Source organism: Magallana gigas, chromosome 5 (genome assembly GCF_963853765.1).
Source record: "Magallana gigas chromosome 5, xbMagGiga1.1, whole genome shotgun sequence".
Classification (NCBI taxonomy): Eukaryota; Metazoa; Mollusca; class Bivalvia; order Ostreida; family Ostreidae; genus Magallana; species Magallana gigas.
Window position 1 is genome coordinate 17,997,383 of NC_088857.1, and position 26,055 is coordinate 18,023,437.

General features: G+C 33.5%; 1 protein-coding gene and 1 non-coding gene across 3 annotated transcripts; one reads left to right on the forward strand and one right to left on the reverse strand.

Moving 5' to 3' along the window:
* The first annotated feature begins 4,901 nt into the window (after nucleotides 1-4,901).
* Nucleotides 4,902-18,224, forward strand: LOC105317301 (uncharacterized). 2 transcript variants are annotated; one of them, XR_010713942.1, is made up of 6 exons: nucleotides 4,958-5,005; nucleotides 5,289-5,321; nucleotides 13,771-13,872; nucleotides 14,319-14,392; nucleotides 16,054-16,168; nucleotides 16,467-18,224. It is a non-coding gene; the product is annotated as an uncharacterized protein (transcript). The 2 variants fall into 2 exon arrangements; XR_010713941.1 differs by lacking the exon at nucleotides 5,289-5,321 and having other exon boundaries at nucleotides 4,902-5,005.
* On the reverse strand, nucleotides 17,210-25,115 carry LOC105317300 (protein SpAN). Its single transcript, XM_066084395.1, has 14 exons — nucleotides 24,990-25,115; nucleotides 24,707-24,731; nucleotides 24,515-24,589; nucleotides 24,337-24,389; nucleotides 22,414-22,498; nucleotides 22,043-22,163; nucleotides 21,502-21,677; nucleotides 20,739-20,960; nucleotides 20,217-20,558; nucleotides 19,920-20,023; nucleotides 19,134-19,311; nucleotides 18,244-18,585; nucleotides 17,695-17,967; nucleotides 17,210-17,554 (listed from the first exon to the last, which is right to left on the reverse strand). Exons 1-14 carry the CDS (start codon nucleotides 25,029-25,031, stop codon nucleotides 17,211-17,213), a joined length of 2,382 nt encoding a protein of 793 aa, XP_065940467.1. The 5' UTR covers nucleotides 25,032-25,115; the 3' UTR covers nucleotide 17,210.
* Between the last annotated feature and the right edge of the window lie 940 nt (nucleotides 25,116-26,055).

The following is a 26,055-nucleotide window of genomic DNA, read 5'->3' on the forward strand; positions in this document are numbered from 1 at the left end:
AAAATAAGCCCTCCATAAATTTACACAGGTAATGATAAAATAATCGTAGTATTAAACTTTCGACAAAAGTTATGCAAAGCCGGAAGGTAAATATTTTCGTTGGGCGTCTTCAGAAACATGTTGTCTCTTTGTGAAACCGTTTCAGTTTTTATAAATACATGCATATCTGATTTAAAATAATTAGGTTATCAATACATGTATTTCGCAGGTCGACTTAATGAACCATGAATAACACACCTTTTTTTCTTGCCGAATAAAGTTCCTGTAAGTTTAGGAACCTGTTTTTGCTCAATACTTACATTTAGAATGCATCTGTTTTCGTTGATTTACATTAAACAAAGTGTTCCACTATTTCAGTGTTGTTTCGCGGGCAGGTGAAAGGGATTATGATTATGACGTCATCTTAAGATAAGAGAGGTAGACTTTAACAGTTCTGATAACAATAGATTACAGTAGAAAACTAATCGTTAGAAAGTCAAATAAACGAAATGCACATTGAATATGTCTGAATTTTAAAAGACCACCAATATCAAATTTTTTGCTAAAAATGTTGAAAGATTAACATCTTAATAACAATTCTTACAAAAGAGCAAACGACTTACGACCAAATTCAAAAATGCTAACTTATATATTATTAGTAACCAATTGTTTAGACATAATATCAGTAAAATATTATCATAATGATTGTAATAGATTGATAAAAATGTTTTGTGTAAAATTTTGCCTCGAAGGCAATTTCATTCGAGTAAAATATTTACGACTTTGTTTTAATTTTTAGCTCACCTGAGCCAAAGGCTCAAGTGAGCTTTCCAGATCACAATTTGTCCGTTGTCTGTCGTTGTCGTCGTTGTAGGCGTTGTCGTCGTTGTCGTCGTCGTCGTAAACTTTTCACATTTTCATCTTCTTCTCAAGAACCACTGGGCAGATTTTAACCAAACTTGGCACAAAGCATCACTAGGTGAAGGGGATTCAAGTTTGTTCAAACGAAGGGCCACGCCCTCTTTAACGGGGAAATAATTGAGAATTATTGAAAATTTGTTGGTATTTTTCAAAAATCTTCTTCTCAAAAACTATTAGGCCTGAAAAGCTTAAACTTGTGTGGAGGCATCCTCAGGTAGTGTAGATTCAAGTTTTTTCAAATCATGGTCCCTGGCGGTAGGGTGGGGCCACATTGGGTGGTAGGGAGGGACCACAAGAGGGGGATCAAGTTTTACCCAGGAATATATAGAGAAAATCTTTAAAAATCTTCTTCTCAAAAACTATTAGGCCTGAAAAGCTCAAATTAAAATGGGAGCATCCTCAGGTAGTGTAGATTCAAGTTTGTTCAAATCATGGTCCCTGGGGGTAGGGTGGGGCCACAAGAGGGGATCAAGTTTTACATAGGAATATATAGAGAAAATCTTTTAAAATCTTCTTCTCATAAACTATCAGGCCAGAAAAGCTCAAATTAAAATGGGAGCATCCTCAGGTAGTGTAGATTCAAGTTTGTTCAAATCATGGTCCCTGGCGGTAGGGTGGGGCCACAAGAGGGGGATCAAGTTTGTACATAGGAATATATAGAGAAAATCTTTTAAAATCTTCTTCTCATAAACTATTAGGCAAGAAAAGCTCAAATTAAAATGGAAGCATCCTCAGGTAGTGTAAATTCAAGTTTGTTTAAATCATGGTCCCCGGGGGTAGGGTGGGGCCACAATTTGGGGATCATGTTTTACATAGGAATATATAGAGAAGATCTTTAAAAATCTTCTTCTCAAAAACTATAAGGCCAGAAAAGCTCAAATTAAAATAAATGGAAGCATCCTCAGGTAGTGAAGATTCAAGTTTGTTCAAATCATGGTTCCCGGGGGTAGGGAGGGGCTACAATTTAGGGATCAAGTTTTACATAGGAATATATAGAAAAAAAACTTTAAAAATCTTCTTCTCAAAAACTATCAGGCCAGAAAAGCTCAAATTAAAATGAAAGTATCCTCAGGTAGTGTAGATTCAAGTTTGTTCAAATCATAGTCCCTGGGGGTAGGGTGGGGCCACAATCGGAATATCAAGTTTTACATAGGAATTTATAGAGAAAATATTTAAATTTTTTCTCAAAAACCATTAGGCCAGGAACGCTCAAATAAAGTGGAAGCATCCTTAGGTAGTGTAGATTCAGGTTTGTTCAAATCATGGTCCCTGTGGTTAGGGTGGGGCCACAATAGGGGGATCAAGTTTTACATAGGAATATATAGAGAAAATGTTTTAAAATCTTCTTCTCATAAAAAATCAGGCCAGAAAAGCTCAAATTAAAATGGAAGCATCCTCAGGAAGTGTAAATTCAAGTTTGTTCAAATCATGGTCCCTGGCGGTAGGGTGGGGCCACAATAGGGGGATCAAGTTTTACATAGGAGTATATAGAGAAAATCTTTTAAAATCTTCTTCTCAAAAACTATTAGGCAAGAAAAGCTCAAATTAAAATGGAAGCATCCTCAGGTAGTGTAGATTCAAGTTTGTTCAAATCATGGTCCCTGTGGTTTGGGTGGGGCCACAAGAGGGGGATCAAGTTTTACATAGGAATATATAGAGAAAATCTTTTAAAATCTTCTTCTCATAAACTATTAGGCAAGAAAAGCTCAAATTAAAATGGAAGCATCCTCAGGTAGTGTAGATTCAAGTTTGTTCAAATCATGGTCCCCGGGGGTAAGGAGGGGCCACAAGAGGGGGATCATGTTTAGCATAAGAATATATAGAGAAAATCTTTAAAAATCTTTTTCTCAAAAACTATCAGGCCAGAAAAGCTCAAATTAAAATGGAAGCATCCTCAGGTAGTGTAGATTCAAGTTTATTCAAATCATGGTCCCTGGCGGTAGGGTGGGGCCACAATAGGGGGATCAAGTTTGTACATAGGAATATATAGAGAAAATCTTTTAAAATCTTCTTTTCAAAAACTATTAGGCAAGAAAAGCTCAAATAAAAATGGAAGCATCCTCAGGTAGTGTAAATTCAAGTTTGTTCAAATCATGGTCCCCGGGGGTAGGGAGGGGCCACAAGAGGGGGATCATGTTTTACATAGGAATATATAGAGAAAATCTTTAAAAATCTTCTTCTCAAAAACTATTAGACCAGAAAAGGTCAAATTAAAATGGAAGCATCCTCAGGTAGTGTAGATTCAAGTTTGTTTAAATCATGGTCCCCGGGGGTAGGGAGGGGCCACAAGAGGGGGATCAAGTTTTACATAGGAATATATAGAGAAAATCTTTTAAAATATTCTGGGAAAGATTTCGGTCCTAAACTCCGTACTTAGTGTGAAAGCACAGGTTATGCAGATTTAAGTTTGATGAAACCATGTTTCCGTAACGAAAAGTGGGGCCATGAAATGGGGGGGGGGGGGTTATATAGGAATAGAGAAAAAAATATTCTTACAGGTACAACAACAAAAGGGGCTTGGTATTTACCAAATAAAATGAGGTGGATAAAAATTGGCTGATTTTCAATTTTATTTAGCAAGATCTACTGTACTCAGTTGTCAAGATATTTTGATACTATTATGCTAATTGATCAGAATTAAGGCAATTGTTGCCCAGATGAGCGATGTGGCCCCTGGGCCTCTTGTATTTTTTTTTTTTTAGTAAAAGGCAGCTATGACATTGGATGAATGCCATTGAATATTAACTAGTCAACAAACACGTCAATCTTAACTCTTTTGATATGTTTTTAATCTATGAATTATGATTCAGTAAAGAAAAAATCTTTAAATATTTTATCTTTTCAAATATATTTGAATACATGTACCTTCTTTTTCTTTTATCTTTGTACAGAACCTTTTTTTAAGGTGATGAATATAGCCTTGAATTTGTCACTTCCACCCAGCCCTCTTAAAATTCAAATCGGTTCCGCCCTAATTGTGTCGATATATTGTACTTTTTCGATTTGAACTATGCATATGTAAACTTAGAATAAGTGGAATGATACCGATGTACCCATCAGTTAGCTAAAATACAAACCCCTCAAAGACTTAATCCTTACCTCTTCCATAAAAAGAGATTTTTTGCGTCGTATTGATTTACAAGTAGATAAATAGACCGTACTTTGGTCCACATAATAATAAAACCAGGAGACCAATTAAGGTACGTAGTGCGTTGTTAAAAATTGCATTGGTGTCCTATTACAGTGTAAAATTGTTGTTGGGTTCAAAATAAAAAAGATGATAACAAAAATAACTTATCTATGTTACGAAACATGATGTACGAATGCGATTAAGAAAACGTGACTTCAGTAAAAGATAAAATAATGGATAGGATAGATTTTCATGAAATTTCTATCGGATCTGATCTCTTTGAACAATTTTTTAATGGTTGTTTACATGCGCGGATCCAATTTTTTTCTGGGGAGAAGGAGGGGTCAACAAGGAGATAATGTTTGCCAGTGGAGATGGGGAGGGGGTGGACGAGGCTTTATTTCCTATAATTTGGATTACAATGTTATTTAACAAATTTTATAATTTTCAAAATTTGGATCGGGGTTTCCGCCCTCATCTCCCCCTTTAGACCCGCGCATGGTCATCACCTTGCATATTCATGTAACAGGACAAAACAGTAGACATTTATTCAACCCTTTCTTATTGTAAAAAATACATACAGAAGTTGAAGAATAAACCATCCTCACACTTTTTTGACAGTATGAAATGAGTGTAAGCTAATCTTTTCATTTGAATAGAAAAAAAAGTTCAACACTTTCAGTACGGCCAGTCCAAAGGACACAGATTTTGAGGATAGGGGTAGTAGTTTTCCAAACCATCCCAACCCCCTGACTTCCTTCATGTTTTGAAAAACGACACCGCCTGTCTGATTTAAAGAGGACCCTTTAAACTTCGTTTTAATACGCCGTACAAGAATTTGTTTGTTTACATTTGACCCGACTCGTTTTAATACCTGCCGAAATCATTCACGATGTTGGATGGATACAGGTTTTACCCACTGGCAGTCTCTTTCTGGGTGACCGGACCTTGAAGAAGGCTTGTCAAATGATAGTGGTAAGTCTTGACTTCTTTACAGGAATATTTCGAGCTTATTTGTCAGAAAGTTGAAAATAATTATATTTTCACTTAAAATTCCCTCTTTTTTTACTCCAAAATAACAAGGATAATATCTCTCATCAATTCTATTATAAATTTTGCGACGTTGGAAACAAGTGACGTTTAAAAAAAAAAAACTATGAGGCATGATATACATGTGCATCTTATTTTTCTTTTAATCAGCTTCAAGATTTTACTTTGAATACTCAAAGTTTTATCCCCACGAATTTTTTTTTCAAAGCTGACTGTATTAGCATATGAATTTCAACAAATGGTAAGAAAATTCAATTTTTCTGTAATACAACGGCATTACTTACATTGTAAACAACCCAACCGATTTACTCACAAAAAGAGGGTACGGCATTTTCAGATAGCATGTCACTTTTATATGGTCTTGCAAATCGATGGGTCCTCTTATGTGGAAATTTTTCCTAAATTATCTATTTAAAAAAAATTAACAGTGGAGGTACTTTGCAATTCCATCCAAGACCCTGGAGCGTTTTAGCTGCAGGTCTGTAGCTCCAGTCCTGATATCCCATTAATTATTTGTTTATAGCGGGAAGATTTTAAAATAAGATGTTACTTAATCCATCTTTAGTAGCTGACGGATGTTGTACTAATTCAACACGGAGCCTCCGGCTTGTATTTTGTAAATAGCTTGTACAATGTATATATATATATAAGAACAAGTTCACATATCTATGTAAGTCAATATAAAATCCTCATAGTGCCAACAGCTTAAGGAGAAAATGATCGGGTAAAGTGGTTCAGTGACACCATCGTAGATTTATTTAATAGGTAGGTCCTTGCAAAAGGTCGAGTTACTTTCGGCATTGGTTAGGTACTGAACAATGAATAACTTGTTTACTTTCTCGATCAAAAAGGAAATGTCTTTAACATAGAAATAAATAAACAGTTGAACATATATAGAAATGACTGAACAGTTCAACTTCATCTTTTTTTTCTTTGGGGTCACGTTATAACATAGCCCCACTCCATACATAGCAAAATCAGCATTTGTTTAGTGAACATTTTTTTGTAAATTAACTCCAAAAATAAATAATGTTCTCCGTAAGTGATGTTGAGGTATTTGGTGTCAAAAATTCAAGGAACTCGACATTTAAGATAAATTGAAATTTCGAATGCACAATAAAATTACAGGTGTACCCAAGAGCTCCTTACCCGGAAGTTCGATTGCATAACTAAATATAGAAAAGAAAAATGTGTATTTGAATTCTCAAAAGTCTGAGAACGCCCATTCCTTGGCATAAATTTCAAGTTTTCTATTTTAGATCGTGTACGATATCGATACTTCTCGAAGCAAATAAGTTCGGTCGGTAAAAATTTTATATGCTTATGTAATCGACGGAATAAGAAAAAGGTACGTTTGACATTTAATCAATATTCTATCACACCGTACATGTAAAATAAACACTGCAGGACAATGTATGTTCAGTTTCTTTCTTATACAAGGCACAGTGATTCTTTTATTTGGAAATGGGCTTTTGGACCACGCTAACAAGAAGCCAGTTGCTTCATGATGCATGGCGTCTGGACACATATGAGGGTATACATTTACACTTGTCATGCGCGGATCTAGAAAAGGGGATGAGATCGAGGGCAGATCCGATAGATTCAGACCCCATTCCCTGAATAAGTCGAATTTCTACAATTCAGAAAAACAAACAAAGAAACAAAAAACCCAGACAAACAAACAAAACAAAACACACGAAAATTATTCCTCGGAACCACCCCCTCCAGTTCTGGATCCGTGCATGCTTGATACGTTGATACCTTTTAGATTAATAACACGATAAACTTGTATGAAGGTATTGTCAGGAAAAAATCATATAGTTTTTAATTAAGCACTAAACAAATCTTAATCAACGTAAAAATGCAAGTATTTTAATTCATCAAAATCAAGATACATTTTACTATTTTCAGTTGATCCACTGTATATCTTAATCAATATTTTTGTGCAACTTTATCATGCTTTACGAGAAATTCAGTAATTTATAAATTATTCATTTTTTTTATTCTACAGGACTGATTGCTGCCATGGTTACAGCGGCCATTTTGTCCATTTTATTTGAGTACATCGACATAATCAAACTAAAAGTTGTCAACAGATTTTGGCCACGTAAAAAGGTTTTAAAGTAAGACCTACGAGATATATTTAACTAGTATTTAGTTTATCAATGAAACATAATATACTGTGTACCATGTGAACGTCAACATAGTCAATGATTACTATAGTCTGTCTCTATGTATTGCTGCCGTCACATTCTGATGAATTTTCAATTAAATTTAAAAAAACAAAACCTTTTCAATGAAATTCAATTAAAATCGATTAACAGGAAAGTTCAGATTTCTTTATTCAAAACGCATCTGTTTATACTCGAAGAATTTCACAGGAACCAAAAACAAACATATACAGCGAATCAAAATAGGAAACGTTTACATCTTTCCTCCATTCAGAAATCCTCGGGACACCTTGCACAATTTTTAAAGTTATCATCCCGGGTACTTAATATTGTTTGCAATGTATATCCCCCGTCGACTTTATATTTTCGGTTGTGTATTGAAACCTGAAGCGGTCGGGGAGGGGGGGGGGGGGTTCAGAACAAAAGGTATTTAGGCACAAAGGTATTTTTAAGTATCGAGATATTGAGCAAAAATGGTGGAAACAGAAAATAAAACTTATGGCGAGGACTGCTGGCCCCGCCGTCACCAAAATTTTTTAAATCACTCAACTTAGTCCTTAACTCAAATCCTAAAGGGAAAAGTGCATAATTTTGAGGTACAAACTCAGACTTGAAGTTAAGAATTGACTCGAGGAAAGTTGTGGGTGGCAGGACCAGGTGAATATTACTGTACATACATGTAAATAGTGCCTGTTTGGGAGGGTAACTGTTGAAATTGACACCCCGAAACAATGATTTTCGGGGGATGTCAATTTCAACAGTTACCCTCCCAAACAGGCAATTTTTTTTTATTATACTGAATGTCTTAATTTTAAAGAAAATTTTACTGCTTTTATATAGAAATGAAGTGAATTCTACGGCGAACCGTACTCGCATAATTTACGCGCATGTAACAATTCGTTGTGTTACCATTTGCCGAGTGTGTTGCTAACGCTGAGGGTATTAGAACGGATTACCAACTGCGTCTAAACCAATCAGATTTCAGTATTTAATATGAAAGTATAATAATCCTAATTGATACTGCATTGAATTTTCGATAGCTTTTTAACATAGTTTGTGTAATTGGCGTTCCGTTTGAATAGCGCTGTAAATACTTTGTCTACACTATTGTATTTATATCTTCATACAGATCCAAGGAACACAACTCTTCTTCCATTGCCGTGAGATTGACGACAACAGTATTTTACACGTGTCGAGTTCTGATAGTTTACATCTTAATGCTGTGTGTTATGACAATGAATGTTTGGATATTAGTGACAGTACTTCTTGGGACTTCAGCAGGACATTTTCTCAAAAGGATCATAAAAAGAAAGGAGTTTTCCAGATCAGACATGGAAGTCGGTAACAACTTTCCTGGCTACAAACCGGAGAGAGAAACGATTACAATAGTTAAACATTGTGAGCCTTTCATTAATAACAAAAAATGGTACTGAGAATGAATCGCATTTTGAGCTGAAGACATTGCTGAATAAAAATGGCAAGGATGACACTTGATTGGCGTCCAAGAATCTGAAAGGAGAAAATCAAATTCGAAGACTAGAATGGGCATTCTTAATTCCGGCTTTCATTTTTGCAATTGAAATACGAATTTCGAAATGAAATATGACCCAGGTTGTGATGCAGTCGATTAAGAGCTGTCACAAAAGTACGGTGAATTATATCATACCACATACATTTACAGTGCTGCTTGGATATTGAAGAATCATTTCGGGTACTTTGCATACCTGTATGTGTTCCAATGTGTTAGAGAAACTTTTGTATCAATGAACTTCTGAGGACATCAATACTAATACTTTGGAATCATTAGAATTCGTGGGTGCAAATTTTCGTGGATTGTTTAAATTTTATAGGTTTTGGGACGTAATTTCGTGTATTCTCTTATACATTATATCTTCAAAAGGAAATATGACTAAATAACCCTTATTTATTAATTCATGGAGGATGTTAATTCGTGGATGAGAGGTACACACGAATTCCACGGAAATTGATCCACCACAAAATTTAATCATTCCACAATATTTGTTATTTTGTGTTATCTGTCCACTTTATACATCCATTCATGTAAACACCCGTGACATTTTTTAACTCAATTTATCCGAGGTTTATAGTTTTCTCTTTACGGGGGATTCTTTTCATTTCTTAAAGTAACCGCTGGCTCGTATTCAACAAGTTCACTAAACCAAAACATTTTGATATAAATACTCGACCAACCACAGTTTCAATTTACATGTTTGAATAATGTAACCAATTCATCCAGTGTTTATTATGGAGACAGGAGGCCATAACTTTCAAATGTCGAGGTAAAGTTTATTTATAAAATGTTTATAATCCAGGTTAACGGGTCAATGTTTTCGATGAATTTGCATTAAGAAAAAGATTTTCAATGAAGAGTAAATGTTTCTTCAAGAGAGTTTAAATCATACTTCTGAGAAAATTAAAATGAAATAAACTTTCTGAGGATTTTTAAACTCTTTATTATGTATTTATTGGGAGACAGTGAGCGCATTAAAAAACCTGTAAACCAATCGTTATCTTGCATATTTTTAAAGATTATTCTTTACCCGCAATAAAATGCCATGATCAATTATCTTGTTGGATGACACCATTTCTTAAAAACTTCCAAAGAAATTTACAATTATAACTTCTTTTTTTTATAAATATCATCCATTGCTTTTCAAAATATTGTGAGCATATTGAAAATTAAAAATTGATATTACCGGTATAGGAGTAGTGCAGATGGGGTTTAAACAATAATATAATCAGGAACCGAATATAAATTGGTCGATTTTGAAGTTGAAAGAAAGAAATGGTATAAATCTCAATATTTTGAATATTTATAACAGAAGTTTCGAAGGAAATACCTAATTATGATAGTAACGGTTTGTTTACTTTATCGAACAAAAACTATCCTAGCATTTTTAACGTTAATAATAAGATAAAAGAGATAAAATAAAAACACATGCTTAAAATATTCTTAAATTTCTTGGTTTTTGTTGTACGCAGTATCGAGATGCCTATATTTTCATATAAAAATTCAGAAATATTTTTCGGGTTTTTTTCCTGTATATTTTTACTTGTCAAACAAACCTTTGCACACACATTTTATCCCATTTTTACAATTGCTTATCATAATCGGAACCCAAACACCATTCTCAGATACATGTATGCTTACTAAACATGGGCAGCTCTCGGAATATTTTCGGTTGAATGATTTCAAGATTCAATACTGATTTATCTAAAAACGTAAAAGTAAAACTAGAGATTTATCATCTTCGCTAGCCAAGGGTTTTCGGTCCACTTTGCTCCCCATAAACCCTTGGCGGATTTCATTGCGAAAACTCGGTGATGTGGTGGCGCTATCTAGCGAGCAACTTGAGTTGCGCCCCTTGCATATTTACATTTTAATCGAATTAAACAACGGGTTATATACACCATGTACACACTACGGCATTAATACAACTTGAAAACATGTTGACTACCGAATATCGGAACATAATTAACGATGCTATTAAATACGAATTAAGTTATAAACTATGGAAAGCATGGAATGTTTTATTCATAGTGTTTTGTAAGGATCTGTACCAGGAGTGAAAAAGTCGCGATTTATATCAAAGCTTTCATGTCATAAAACCAGGTATCGTTGTCGTAAATATTGTGAACCAAAGAAATTAAATAAAATAAATCTCATTGAACCTTTAAAAGCAATAACCATAAGCAGGAACGTATATACTAACGGGATGGGCAGCTTCTACATTCGCCATGTTTACTTCCCATGCTATCACGCGAGCCTTGACAAGTTTGTAGAACTATGTTCAATCCCAGTAAAATATATAGGTTTTTTAAGCGATCTGGTTAGACCATCGTTGGCGAGGCACTGTACTCGAGAACTTGTGTCTCAATTTGTTAAAAGCACCGAATGATTTACCTTAGCTGCAATAATGTAGCCCTCTCCGATTTTTTATATCTGATGTTTACTGGAGAGGGCTACAATTCCATAGGATCTCCGTAATGGTGCAAAATTAATCTTTTGATGCGACTGACTTCGGTCTGAAAAGATCGATTTTATATTTGACCTCCTTAAGATAAAATTATTTTTTAATTCAGGTTGAACAAACTACCCGTATATAAACCAAAACCAGATAAAACACATCAGTATGTTTACCAGTCGTCTTTTTCAGCAGCCATGACATTTCTCGCGTGATTTTATGGGATTTACGCTTGGAGTTTTGATGGGCTTGATAACGTGAATGTCAGTGTAGATAATCGATCTTACCTCGTTCTATCACCAAAATATCATTTAAGGAAATGGTATGTAATGGAAAATTCATATTTACCGCGTTAATTATGTTTATATTAGGGGAATTCCTGTATTCAGTTCAAGATCCGCTCCTGAATTCTCATTGGCTGTCCAAAAATAAGACCGGTCAAGGTCAGTAAACATGGCGGACAAATTCAACTTGTGTTGTTGAAATACACGAAAAATAACCGATATATGGACTATACTTGATATTTTTGGATTAATTTATGCCATCTACAATGTTTGAGTTCAGGTAAAAAATGCAAATGTTATTGTCATTTATATACGATTTGAGACGAAATTGTTGCGGGAGTGAAACACTCCCGCACTTGCACCATTACGGAGATCCTATGGAGTTGTAGCCCTCTCCCAAAAAAAAAAAAAAAAAAAAAAATCGGGAGAGGGCTACATTATTGCAGCTAGATTTACCTAAGATCACACACGTGTTTTCTTTTAAAGTTTATATTTACAAGCACTGCGATTGGATCAGCTACTCGCAGCTGCAGCCAATCATAAAACGGAGCTCGTCACCGAATTCTCGCAATGAAATCCGCCAAGGGTTTATGGGGAGCAAAGTGGACCGAAAACCCTTGGCTAGCGAAGATGGAGATTTATATGATTGTAAAAATTTCCAATGTCATCTTGTACGCATTTATGTTGCCACTCATCCTACGGATATTGCTATCCTGTATAGAATCATTACATTGTTATGATTAAAGAGACTTGGACACGATTTGAGATCAAAAATTTTATTTTTATTTTTTATGTATATAATGGTATACTAGTGTTTTAAATGTTTGACAAAAATATTGAATGTTAAAGTCAAGTACAAGCGAGATACAGAGGTAAAAATTGATTGATATGTAAACAAAGCTCGAATCTTATAGTTGTTTACAAAAAATGTAATGTAGAGAATTACCATTTCTTAGACAAAATGACATGTAAAAAACATTTTAAACTAACTCAATATCTTCATTAATACTATTAGCAAGAGAAGAAAGATACATTTGTTTGAAACTTACAGCAATACAACACGTGTAAAAAATGTCAATATTCTACCTTTTTACAAAACAAAAAATTATTAACTCTGTATCTTGCTTATAACTTGATATTTGACTTTCAAATTTTGACATAGCATTATTTATAAACTTCTATATTTATCAGTATAAAAATTGAAAATGGAAAAATAAAATTTGAAAACTTGAGGCCAAATCGGGTCCAAGTCCTTTAAAAGCATATATACATTTATTTATCCTCAGAAATCTAACGAGGGAAACTTGAACGTTTTACCCAAACCCACCCCACACGTCCAACTTTGGTACGTTTATAAAATTTTTCAAACTAATCGTAAATGACATTTCCTTAATTCAAGCTAATTTCAAAGTCCTAACACAATCATACCCGCCTCGACGTCAGGGCAAATCGTTAAAAAGCGAAATAACTGCAGTACCCTCTAATGTAAAGTTTGTTTCGTAAAAAACATATAGTAAACTAACATTTTCCCATTAAAATATGGTTTATTCGACCGGAAAAATTACTGAAGTGCATACAAATTGTTTAACATTGATCGTTTATTTTGCTGGAAAAGACTTTTTTAAAAAGAAAAGACAATGCTACTTCTAATTGGGTTTTATTTGTTATGGTAAGATTTTTTTGTGTTGGAAAGGAATCGGTATCGAGGAAATAAGAGTATTTTTGGAATGAAGCAGTGAGGTTGGCTATAAATGTCAGTAATGAAAATAAGAAATAAGACGTACATGTAGGCGTCGGACCCCCCTCCCACCCCCACTGTTTTTGCAATGTTAGACATAAACCATAATGATAGCCTATTTTTATTTTTTTTAATTTGCTTGTCAAGATTGTCTGATAAGTTTAGCTCACCCCACCCCCCACACACACTTTCGATTTGCTTCCAACGCCACTGTAAGAAGACGGTCATTATAAAGGCAACCATTGAAAGCCCTACCTAATTGGGGCTGGGTTGTGGGGTTGGTGGGTGGGTGACAAAAAGTTTCAACATTTTAAATTTTAGATTTTTCAATTACAAATATAAGTATGATGTTTATATTATTCCTATATGATCAGTATTTTACAAGAGAGTAAACAAAATAATGACGATATTTTATATATATAGTATGAAGTACTAACAAAAACAGTGTTGTTTTGTTATGGATGTCCATTTCCGGATGGTATGAAGTGATGTATTATTCTCCAATTAACAGGCTGTGTGCAACTAAGTCTTCATCGTGGAGGAAGTCATAATGAATTTAACGCTCTGTCTGTGAAAACTGTGTTCTTAACAGTTCTAGAAGTTTTGTTCACAGGTAAGTGTGGGGGTTACCGTTATCTATTCATTTTTTTTTGAAAGTTGATTAACTTCATGTATAAACTTCGGCTGATTAAGAATCATGTCAATGATTCAGGTGATTTCTAAGAAAGTAAATGCAAATTTATTCAGTTTTTGGTAAAAATAAAATACGTTAGAGATTTTCTTCATCATTTTTAAGACTCCATATGAGATTATAAAAAACCCACAATGGAACAAAAACTGCATTAGAAGTAACAATTGGCATCAATATACATGTACCTGGTTACTTGTGTGTCAGACAGTTCACACGACTGAATGGTACAATATATTAGCAATCACTCATGTAGTGTGTCATCTTTCAAGGGTCTTGTCTTTTATATAAATTACCCATCCCCACCCCTTTAAAAGTATAAAGATCAAATAAAAAAATACTAATAATTTTGTTTAATATTTAATAAATAGGATGTATAGTTATTGGACAACGTTGACAAGGACCCATCTGATACATGATGCCTGGCACCTGGGGACACCGTCAGGTAAGTGTGCTGTGAATCATGGATTTTCAGTAAAAACATTCAAACTTTTAAAGTAAATGGTACGAATAATGTATCAAAGTTTAATTTTAATTTGGGGGGGGGGGGGGGGTAAGAATGATTAGTTTCTTGTCAACTCCTAATTGTGTAATTAAAATGAATTCATTCATTCAAAACTTGCTTCTCGTGACAAAAAAAAAATACATAGGGAATTTCGCCATATATGATTCTCTTATAATTTCTCTTATATATTTTTTAAAATTATATGAGAATCATAAAATTATGACAAATGTGTATCATATGTAAATCGAATCATGTAAGTATCATATGTGGCAGATTATATATATGAGAGTCAAATATGGCGAAATTGCCTATATACAGCATTAAATTAAAGAGGAGACTTGTTCGTTTCATTCTAACGGAAGAATATCATTCAAAACAGTTTTATTTAAGCCACTATATCTATACTACTATATTAAATTCTACTACAGTTATTGCCGAGATCAAAGAGATACCGCAGACATTATTCTCCAATATACCACGTAAATTATTAGATCAGAAATACCTATTTGTCTCGCACTGACCATGGAAGTACAACCTCAAACCGTAAAAAGTTTTAAAACCATGTCAATTTCACGTGTTAGTTCCAGTCAAAACAATGTGTATTGCCTCAAATCTTTATTTTTAAGAGATCAATGCGGCTGTTCCTAGGACCTCCCTAGCACATTTTCACTGCGGTTTTTACATAAAATATATATAACTTGTAGTAGTAATAATCGTATTAAATTGCCTTTAAAATATTAGGAATGTGATTCATAGATATTTTATAAATAAGTGAAGAGTATTAAAATCCTAAGAAAAAGTCTGTCGTCTGCATGTGATTCCTTTGATCGATACACATGTAAACATTACTAACAAAACCGTTGGGATTACACGGAACAGCCGTCAAAATGACCTAGATCGTCTCTCTATAGGAGAAACGATCTGTAGAAATACTGGGCTGTTAGTAGAATAGGAATAAAGTTCTTGTTTTCGTGAGTGTTGCAGGATAACCTCCTCGGTCTCGAAATATTGTTTGAAATATAAAAGCCTCGGTTAACGCCTCGGCTTTTATATTTCAAAACAACATTTCTCGACCTCGGAGGTTATTCTGCAACATTCACGAAAACTCGTACTTTATTTCTTAAATAATAGTCTCGAATTTTTTGGTCTTTAATACCGAGAAATCGGAAGAATACTGTCTTTTGTTTAATTTACAAAATGTATATATTTTAAACATCATTGGTACTTGAAGATTGCAAAAAAGTTACATTATATTTGTTAGGAGAGTGCACGCACGGGTCAAAGTCTAGTTATTATTAATATGTAATATTTTACAATAACAAAATAGAATACGTTATTAATTTATAAACGTTCCAAGTTTTCGGATACAAGTGCAATTCGTTTCCAACAAATCCTCTTTAATGTCAAGGAGATACGAATCGTATTGATGACAACCAACAGTTGTAGATTCATGAAATACAGATACATGTACCGGTATGGTATTTTTTCAACGAAAGCCGTAAACAGAAATGCATAATGATTGCAGTTAATACCCTGCATATTTACAATTATTTATTTCCTTCATATTTAATCAATTACTAGTATTGACCTTTCCTTTTCAGGAATAGCAATGGCTATGGTTGCAAGTGCAGTCCTGGCATTTTTGTTCGAGGTTATCACCCTAATTCACTATAGAGTTATTACTAGATTGCACGAGATCGAAAATAATTTCCAGCAGTAAGTTTGTATTTCATAATCATTAAATATTAAAAGTTACATTTAAGTTTTGTAATTCAAAGAATTCAAACCTATCTATAACAATCTAGACTGTTATAGATAGTTTTGAATTCTTTGAATTACAAAACTTCAAGATAACATAAATACTAAATTGCAGTCAGCGTTTCACATATTAAGTGTTGACGTTTTTTGAGAATTAAAACTTTCAATCTTATAATATGTTCTTCAAAAATAGGATTTCCCTAAGATACATTTGTATTTAAACGAATAGATATAAGATCTGTTTTTAACTCAGCAGATCGACGTCGTGTAACCCCTTTGTGCTACCACGGCGATTACTGGGAACGTTTTTGTACCTCATCCGGGTAACTGTAGCATATCTCCTTATGCTGTGCGTCATGTCGATGAATGCACTGATACTGGTAGCAATACTGGTGGGAACCGCTATTGGATTCTTCCTGAAGGGTTTATTAAAGAAAAGGATTTACAGCAGTCAAAAAGACGAAGAGATTATTAACCTAAGCCTGCAAAACAAAGACGAACGACCAAATTGTCGTAACACATCCAACCAAGCAGAGCCATTGCTGATTCCGAAAGGGCACTGTGGTGGAAACAAGACGAAAACAACAACTGCCTGAGATTTTTTAAAACAAAGAGTCAGCTTTATGACAACCACAAAATTGCAACGTGTTTTTTTTTAAAACCAAAAATGATAAATTTAAACTTTAAGAAATGTACAAATTTACTTCCCGCATTCAGGTAATGGTGGAACCATTGTTAAAACTCACGATACCTGAAAAAAAAACCAGAAAAAGAAATAGAATTTTGATAAAACATTCTTTTGTATGAAACACGTACATGTATATACTGGCTTTGGAAAATGTATTCAAGGAATTATTGAGCAACTTTGTTTATTTTGTACATCGATAAGACTTAATAACATAAATTAGCGTAAAAACAAGTTAATATATGTAAAGCAACTTGTGGAAATTTAAGACAACGTATGCACAACATGCGAAGCTTGTACTATTTGTTTAACTCTTTAAATGGTCATTGCGTATTGTCTTACCATTTCATATTGTATAATGAAACCTTTTCCCTGTACGGACCCATCTGTCCGAAACACAACTTTTGCAGTTTTGGTAAAAACAGAAGTACTAGAAGTTATATGGTTGACTTCACAGAATTTCTGTGAGTTAATCGATACAAAATCATTTTCACAATTTGGGGAAGATTCGAGTTCTATATTTAAGAGACGTAATCTGTATTGTCGTCCTTGAAATGAACTGAATTGCCATTCACAAACAACATCCGGTTGATATAGACCATAAGATGGCGGGTTCTGAATTCTTCCAACGCCATTAACTGTGACATTATGACCGCAAGCTGAAATAATAAAAATGGTACATTTTCTGCAGAAACCTATTGCTTATTAGCAAGTATGAGAACTGAAATTTTACGATATTTTTTCGCCTTTTTGTAATAGCAAAAAAAGATTGTTCGCGATGAATCGGCGACTAACATACCCGATCTTAAGGTATATTTGACGGGTCGTCCTTCTTCTTTATCAGTCAAGGTAGATAACTCAATCTCGTACTGGCGTCCTATATTTCGTCCTGTCGGAAACACAAACTCGTGGACACCTGGTGCCAACCTAATGACCTCTTGATTTACTTCCGGTAATATTCTGTATTTAAGGACGTGGTTATAGGAAGTATTTTTGGAATTTTCCGGAGGATCCCATGCTAGCCCAATCACTCCGGGTGTATTGATCACATTCTTTACGTTTGGCCTCGTGTCTAAATTGATGTACAATGAAGATTATAGCAGTCTTGGAAAAGGAAACCTGCCTTTTACTAACATCATTCAATTTTTTTAAATTCTTTTGTGTCATTAAACATGTTTGAATGTACTATTGTTAAATATAAGATTTTCAAATACATCGTTAACCACATAAAACAACACAGTTACTTTTCAATGTGGGAATGTTCTTTAAATTTTGTTGCAAGTGGATGATGGTCTGTGATGTAAAATCCAAAATATACTGATTTTAGGATTGATTGTTAACTATTTACCTATAGCCTCAATGGATAAGTTAAAACCACTATGTTTGATATTCGCACCGGACGATGATCTAAATATGATTTTTGCATCTCTGCCGACTGTGACGTAATATCCGCCATTTGGATGTTCTCTGCAGAAGCGGTCATCGTTAAGCATGACGTAATCATTTGTACAGGAAGTTGTGTTATCTGCCAGGTTGATGGCGTCAAAGTGAATTTTTAATCTTTGACCCTCAGATGCTTTGACATTCCAATGACACGCAACATCCGGTTCATAGTATTCGTTACGGAAGTAGGGAGAGTGAATTGAAGCAACCTTTCCATATTCTGGTAGAACAATATCGTGCCCACAAGCTTAAATAAAAAAAAATATTGACAGTCATGCATTCTACATATCAGAACTATATTTTTTATTAGACATGGTTTTTTTATAGATATAAAAAAGACTTCTTTTATATAACATGTATGTTCATGTATTATTTCCTTATGTTATATTAAATGAAGTACTGACATAACTTAATTAATACAAATACATATGCAAGTACGTGTTAACATAGCATGACGCATTAGTATCTGGTAAATAATATCCGGAATGTGAGTAACAGGAATTGCACGACCGAACCCAAAAATTGTAAGGGAACTTGTACAATGTATAATAATTATTAACATGTAGAATGGTATTATAATAATGAAATTACGTTTAATTTAAAAATACGATTTCTTAATATTAAAACTGCACGTTATGTACACAGAGATTAAGTTGTGTTGATTTGTCGTGAATAACAGCTTTATTAATACATGTACATGTATAAAGATCAGTCTTGTCGTAAAAGCGGTAGCAAGTTAAAATAAAAGACCTTAGAAATAATAAAAATTAAGAGGATACATTGACAAAAGTTTACCGGAAACAGTTGATACACGTTCTGAGGTTTCTCCACTTCCGGACTTAGATAAAGCCGTCACTGTCATTTCGTACCGAGTGCCCGGATGATTGGCGGTGTAAACGTAGTAGGATCGATGATTTGGTGCTATTGTTATTGTCGAGTGTTTCTGGCCATTTTTAATTGTTAACCTGTAGCCCTGTCAATAATTATTTCATTTTATTTCAGTTTTGCAATAATTTGGATTAAATTTGGTCCACATGTATCAGATTCAATTTAAACTTTTATTTTACAATACGCTGTTATGCGGTACACATTGAGTGCTTTAAATAGAATTGTGAGAAATTGATAATTATATTTCAATTATAGTTTTAAAATTTGTGTACAAGCATAGCATGCATCAATGCTATTCGTAAACTGTATGCTATGAGAAATTGAAATGAAGGACTAAATGATATGGTATGCTATGCTATGAGATTTGAACAAAAACGCCTCCATTTACAGAAGAGTTCCAAACATTTCGAAATAAAATGACAAAAGCCAAAGTTTACCAATAATTTGAAATGTGAACATTTATTTCTTTAAATAAAAGCCCTTAAAACTGGGTTTTAATAATGTTGTATGCTATGCTATGTATGCTATGTTATGATATGACGAACAAGATTCTATGAGATTGTATGCTAAGCTATGAGATTCCATTGTTATGCTATGAGATCTAATGCTATGCTATGAGACTTGAATGCTATGCTATGCTGTGCTGTGGTGTATGTTGTAAAAGATATGCTTGACTGACTGTAAGCGTCTTACTGTTAAAGGGACACTTGTACAGGGTGCTATCCAAAACACCCTTAACGTGTTCTCAATCAAAAAGACTTTCAAGTCTTGAACTTTTCCTGGAATGCCATTAGGAACTACAAGAATTAAAGAAATAAATATCAGTCAATACATTAAAGATTTACTATGCATGTGCCACATTTCAATCATAGCACTGCATTTATAAAAATAAAAAAATTAAGTTAAAGTTTGCTGTAAATATATTTCAAAAATATTAAATTAGTTAGATTGTAGTTTCTTGTTCAAATAAAAGCAGGGCTGTTGACTTACGTCGACTTTCTTCAGGACAAGGCTTTATTGTTGTTGTCGTTGTTGTTTTTGTTGTCTTTGTATTGGTTGTTGTAGGTGTTGTTCTTGTTGTTGTTGTAGCTTTTGTTGTCATTGCATTAGTTGTTGTAGGTATTGTTCTTGTTTTGATCTGTAACGTATGAGAGGTTGTTGAAGAAGACTCCAATAGAGATGACGTCATGGGAGAGTGTGTCACATGACCCTGGGTTGTCGATGGTAGCTTGGTAGTTGATCGGTTTGTTGTTGGGGTACTTGAAGGCACTGGTACTGATGTTGTGACTGTCGTCTGCTCTAATTGTGCCCAAATTGGCAATGGTGGATCACCTTAATAGAGAAAATATGCAAAATTAAAAACAATTTATCAAAGACTACGTTTTATCTTGAAATTTCAATTAAAATAAATTTTGAATATCAATGAAAACAAATTTTGATAAAAATATTTTAGAAAGTCGATCGGAATACAGTTATTTTGAATGAAGTACAAAAAATAATGATAATATTTACCTTTTTCACAGCCATATAATTTGTTTATTTTCCAGATATCAACTTCACTCATTTCCGATCTCTGTCCCATATTTCCGTGTGTGTTGAATTTGGGCACCAACGTAGGTTTTCCATTTATGGAGAAGGTAGTCGAACTATAGTGCATAATGCTACCATAGTCATATACAGTTCCCAAAGTATCCATAATGTTGTTCTGTTGCTTTGTGAAATCGCCTGTCCTATCTACAAAAATTCATAAGAAAGCAGATAAAACCTTATATATTTTCAAAATCGTCAAATTCCCCCCCCCCAAAAAAAATATAGCATAAACCTATAGCGTTATTGTTAAAGTATATGTATGCACACAATAAGGAATAATCTCTTATAATATTGAAAAATTGTATATAATTGGGAAAAAACTTTTTACGGTATGTACATGTACATGTACTAAAAATCAAGATTTCTACTGTATGTTCATTGTACTTGAAAACGCACGAATAGCACATACGATTTTTAAGCTTTAAATGATGTAAAATATTGAAAATCAATGCTTTAAAAAAAAAAGACTTCTTATTCACGGTGATGAAATATACATTCTTGATTTCTTCTGAATTGTGAAAAACAAACATTGGAGACGATTCATCATAAAATTATTTTCATTATAAAAACAAAACTCTCTATAGTATTAAAAACTTATTCTAGTCTGTGTCGGATTTTTTTGTCGATAGTAGAAATCTGGGTATTAGAAACAGTGTTATCGAGTACAAATCCTGAAAGATGATACCGTTTTGAATATTTTCCCAGTTGACAAGGATGTAATCATCTCGGTCATACCGGCTCTGCTCGTGGAAAAATCCTACAGCGTGGTTCAACTCGTGCAATATGACACCGATGTAGTAACAGGAAGAGCCCAGAACGAGGTTTTGAGGTCCAGTGTCACGACCGATAGACGAATGACAGCTGAAAGAAAGGACTTGCTTTGTTGAAAAAAATACTGCAGATCGACTTTCGTTCCCAGATACATGCTTGCTTGCGGTACATTTGTTTTTTGTTTATGGTTGAGGTCAAGTTACATGTTACCAACAAAGTTCTAAATATCAACGTTTTTATTTGAGTTATAACATGTGTACATGTATTTTGATTCCGAAGAATTTCTGAAGTTAAGTATAGACTTGATTCACAATCACTCACATTCAGACAACTTGCACAAAAATCCACTGTGCTCGGAAACAAGGAAACACTGTTAGCTATATATTGTCAAGTGTTGACAATGTACGCTCAAACTTTCCGTTTAATTTATGTAATATGAGAATGTAAACATGTACCCCTCTCCGTCTTTGATGATGACATAGTCCTCCTCCTTCGTCCTCGGGATCCACCTGACACAGGACTGTACACTGTTGTACTTGATTATCGCAAACTGAATCACGGCCAAACCTTTGTCACCTTGAAATTGATAAACAAAAATTCTGGTGTGGTCTGATGGTGCATTGATTTATAGACTGAGGTACATGTATCAACGATCAAAAATCAATCGGTTCAAAGTCACCATTGGAATGTGTAATATTTGTATTAGTACATCTATTTGCCACAGATAAATTGTATTGATCTTCAAAGTCGGATCTGTAAAACGTTAACTTATTACTGTTCATTTATTACATGTATATTGTAATATCTGTTTAATCCAATTACTCACTTATTCCATTCTTCTCAATGATATAAGGGATAATGTTATTTTTCCACTTCCAATTTTCGACCCGTATTGCATTTCTTTTCTCTCTCTAACATATTAATGAAAATAAAAAAGTGCAACAGTTACTCTAAAAAAAATTGTTTATCTATCATGAAAGTGCAATGTTTTGATCATATTGGATGAATTTTGTTCACATGCAATAAATCAACGGTTTATTTATTAAGATAGTATTTTTTCAAAGTTCACCGCCTGGACAAAAATGCTAAATTTAATACGGCTTTTGTGTATTGTAGGTAACAAATTGTACATTCAGGCCTCCTTCGTATATTAACCAACTTTCCTCAAGTCAATACACAGCCGCAAGTCTAATTATAAGTTTTGACTTCAAATTCTGCACTTTTCGTATAAGGATTTGAGTTGAGGACTGAGTTGAGTGATTTAAAAATTCAAGTCGATGCCGAGCTTCCCCCTCCCCCCTCCCGTCAACAACTGATGATAAGGGACTGCTTAGCGTCATCTAAGATGAAAAATCGTGAGTTCGTTGTTAGTTAATTCCGCGGCTATAATAAATATTTTTCAAAATTTCAGTTATTTATGACTTTATTAATATATCAACTTATCTAAGTTATAACAATTTCTTATAATCATGCAAACACCGCTCTCGCCCCAACAGTACATGCACGTTATTTGCGTCACTGTTAAACTCTATGTTACAAATCTGATTCGTAGAATTATCACAGACAAAGACCCTCGAAAATCTTAATACATAAATACATAAACAAATATTTCTGTTCCTCAAAATTACGGTCACATTATTACTGTACAGAAAGATTCTAATGAACCGCGTATCGTCTTTAACAGACTATCAGTAAACAAGAGTTTAGCCCGGGGCCCCGGAAAAACAAGAACAGCTGTAGCCTCGTAATATTCACGGTGTTAAATTATGTGTACTTATCTCAATATAGATTAATAGTAGTAGTAGTAGTTTATTGGCGTATACATTACATACATTGCCATAGCATACAATTTAACAGTACTTTACAATAATTGTGGGTACAGGTGGGAGGCAAGTTATATAAATATATATAAAAGGTATAAAGTGGATGAAAAAATATCAAAAAGACCAACAAAGCAGTAATTATATATAAACTTGATTTACGCTTATTCACGTCTCATGGTAAAGTTGTCCCTCTTATTAAAAGGTTCGTACACATATTTACCCAGTTTTTTTAACATAAATATAGAATCAGAATTGAGTAAATCAATAAATTTTGCCATACTTGGTCGTACATAGAAGTATTTCTTAATATATAATTTCCTTAACTCCGTGTAAAAATAACACACCCAAAAAAAATTAATGTGTATTTATCCGAATACAGAAAATAAAGGGTAATTCATATTTATTACAAATGACATGCCAGTTATGCGTGTGCACGCGTAGTGGTGTTTACTTTACGGAAAAATCATGAAAACAAAAAGAGATAAAAATGTTGAAAATTTCTTGCTTACATAATTATTCCTTATCTTATCAATAAAAAAATGTTATGCAAATTGACTTCACATCGTATAATATAAGCTTAGTGTAGAAAACGAATTAAACATCCAGATAAAAATAAAACTTTAAAAACGCTTGAATTGATGTACTTATGTTATACTTATGTTGTTATATATATTTGTGGACTACTTCCTGTTTGCAAATCGTGAAAAATAAGCAACAATAAAAAAAAACATTTAGGATTACATGCATTTCAGAAAAAAATAGTCATAAAATTTCTGGCACTGAAAATTACAATTCTTATACATGTGCACTAAGAGCTTCTTTCACCAATATATTCGTAAAGAACCAATTTTAAAAAATGCACTGATATCTCGGTGATAATGGTATTATTGATTAATATACAATGTATAAAAGTAATGTATACATACCGATGCATGTCTAATGATATCGCCCTCGTAAAGATTATTCAAATTCCGGGACTCTGTGGACATACAAACATATCGCATTTATTTCATTTTGGGTTGATTTGAATGAAAATAGGTGAATTGAATATATAAAAGACTTAGTTAATAAACATCTATATATAATAATAAAGAAGAACTCTACCCATGTTAGCTTTGACAATGATGTCCATGACATTGGTATCTTGGGGTAAATCCCCTGTGGTGTCATTCGTTTGACCTACAGGGAGAAAAAAGGCGTTGTCTTATGAATTTGAAACTAATATCATAATGTGTCCAAAACTTTTTTAATAACTTGACTGTAATGTTAATACAATTAAATCATAATTATACATACCATAGCAAGGCGTCCCATGATTAACCTTTCAGAAGAAAAAAAAACCCAGATTTTGAATGACGTAAATAAATGTACATGTCCATGGTACATTGCAACTTAATTTATCCGATGAAAACACATATAATTTATGAATGTTCATTACAGACAGGCGCAATGCTCAAAAGGGTGAAAAAATCCTTTTGAAAATATTTGCATCTTTTTAAGTTCTTTATTTTTCATTGATTTGCCATTCGTATTATTTTTTTATTTGTTAATGTTTTAATAAAAAAGTTTCAAAACTTACTGTCTCGAGGCAAAGCGCCAAGGCCACAACCAAATATCTCATTGTTTAAATCTTTCGGGCTAGCTACATGAACATGAATAAACCTTCATCAGGGTCCTGCAGATGAGTTTGTTTGTCAACAGATAAGCTTATGTCCGAAACGAATTTCGTTCTAATTTTAAGCAATTTGTGATAAAGTCCAGTGATACGCAAAAATCTTCAAATATATACAGGCTGATTACTGAAACACCGGCCATCACGCATAGGATAGGTTTTAATTTTATTATGAATTCAAATGACGACAAGCCATAATGGACAAGCTTAGTTGTTCAGGCGAACAATTGCACAATTTAAGTTGTTGAAAACCATGGACTTTTTGTGTTTTTATGAGCATCGTTTAAAATCCGTATTTTATTACATAGGTTGAACTCTTTGCTAAAAATGAAAGAAGTATATATGATAAGAATTAAATTTGGCCTCCATGATTCGCCATTTTTTGAGTGTTTCGGGTACAATAAAATGTTAACTAATTTTTTAGAAGAGTTGATATAAAATATATTTTTCATCTATTTGATTGATTAATTTGCACTCACTGGCAGTATATGACGTCAGAAATCACGCCATTTCTATAATTCAATCAAAATCGGCCAAAAATTGACATTTTTCTTATCTATTTACGAATGGGAAATATAGAGCGCATGCTTGAACAAGGAGAATTTTTTTGTCACTTATTAGTCTTGGCTAGATACATCTCTGATTAAAATATTTTATTTGTTCAAGAATGCGCTCTATGTTTTCGGAAGGAAAACCTGCTTGAAAACAAGCTGTTTTAAGCTAAAAATGCAAATATGGCGGGAAAAGGTTGTCTTTATAATGTCATATTTCTAAATTGTGGGCACTTGAACCAAAATGAATATTATGTAAACACATCACATACATATCTGTACTAAGAAAACAAAGAATGATAGAAAAATGACGATGTTCATTTTAGGGGGCCATTTTCGACCCTTATCATATATAGTCCTTTAAAAAAAAATGTGTTCATGTGTATGTGTAAAATAGATAGAGAGCAAAAGAGAGAGAGAGA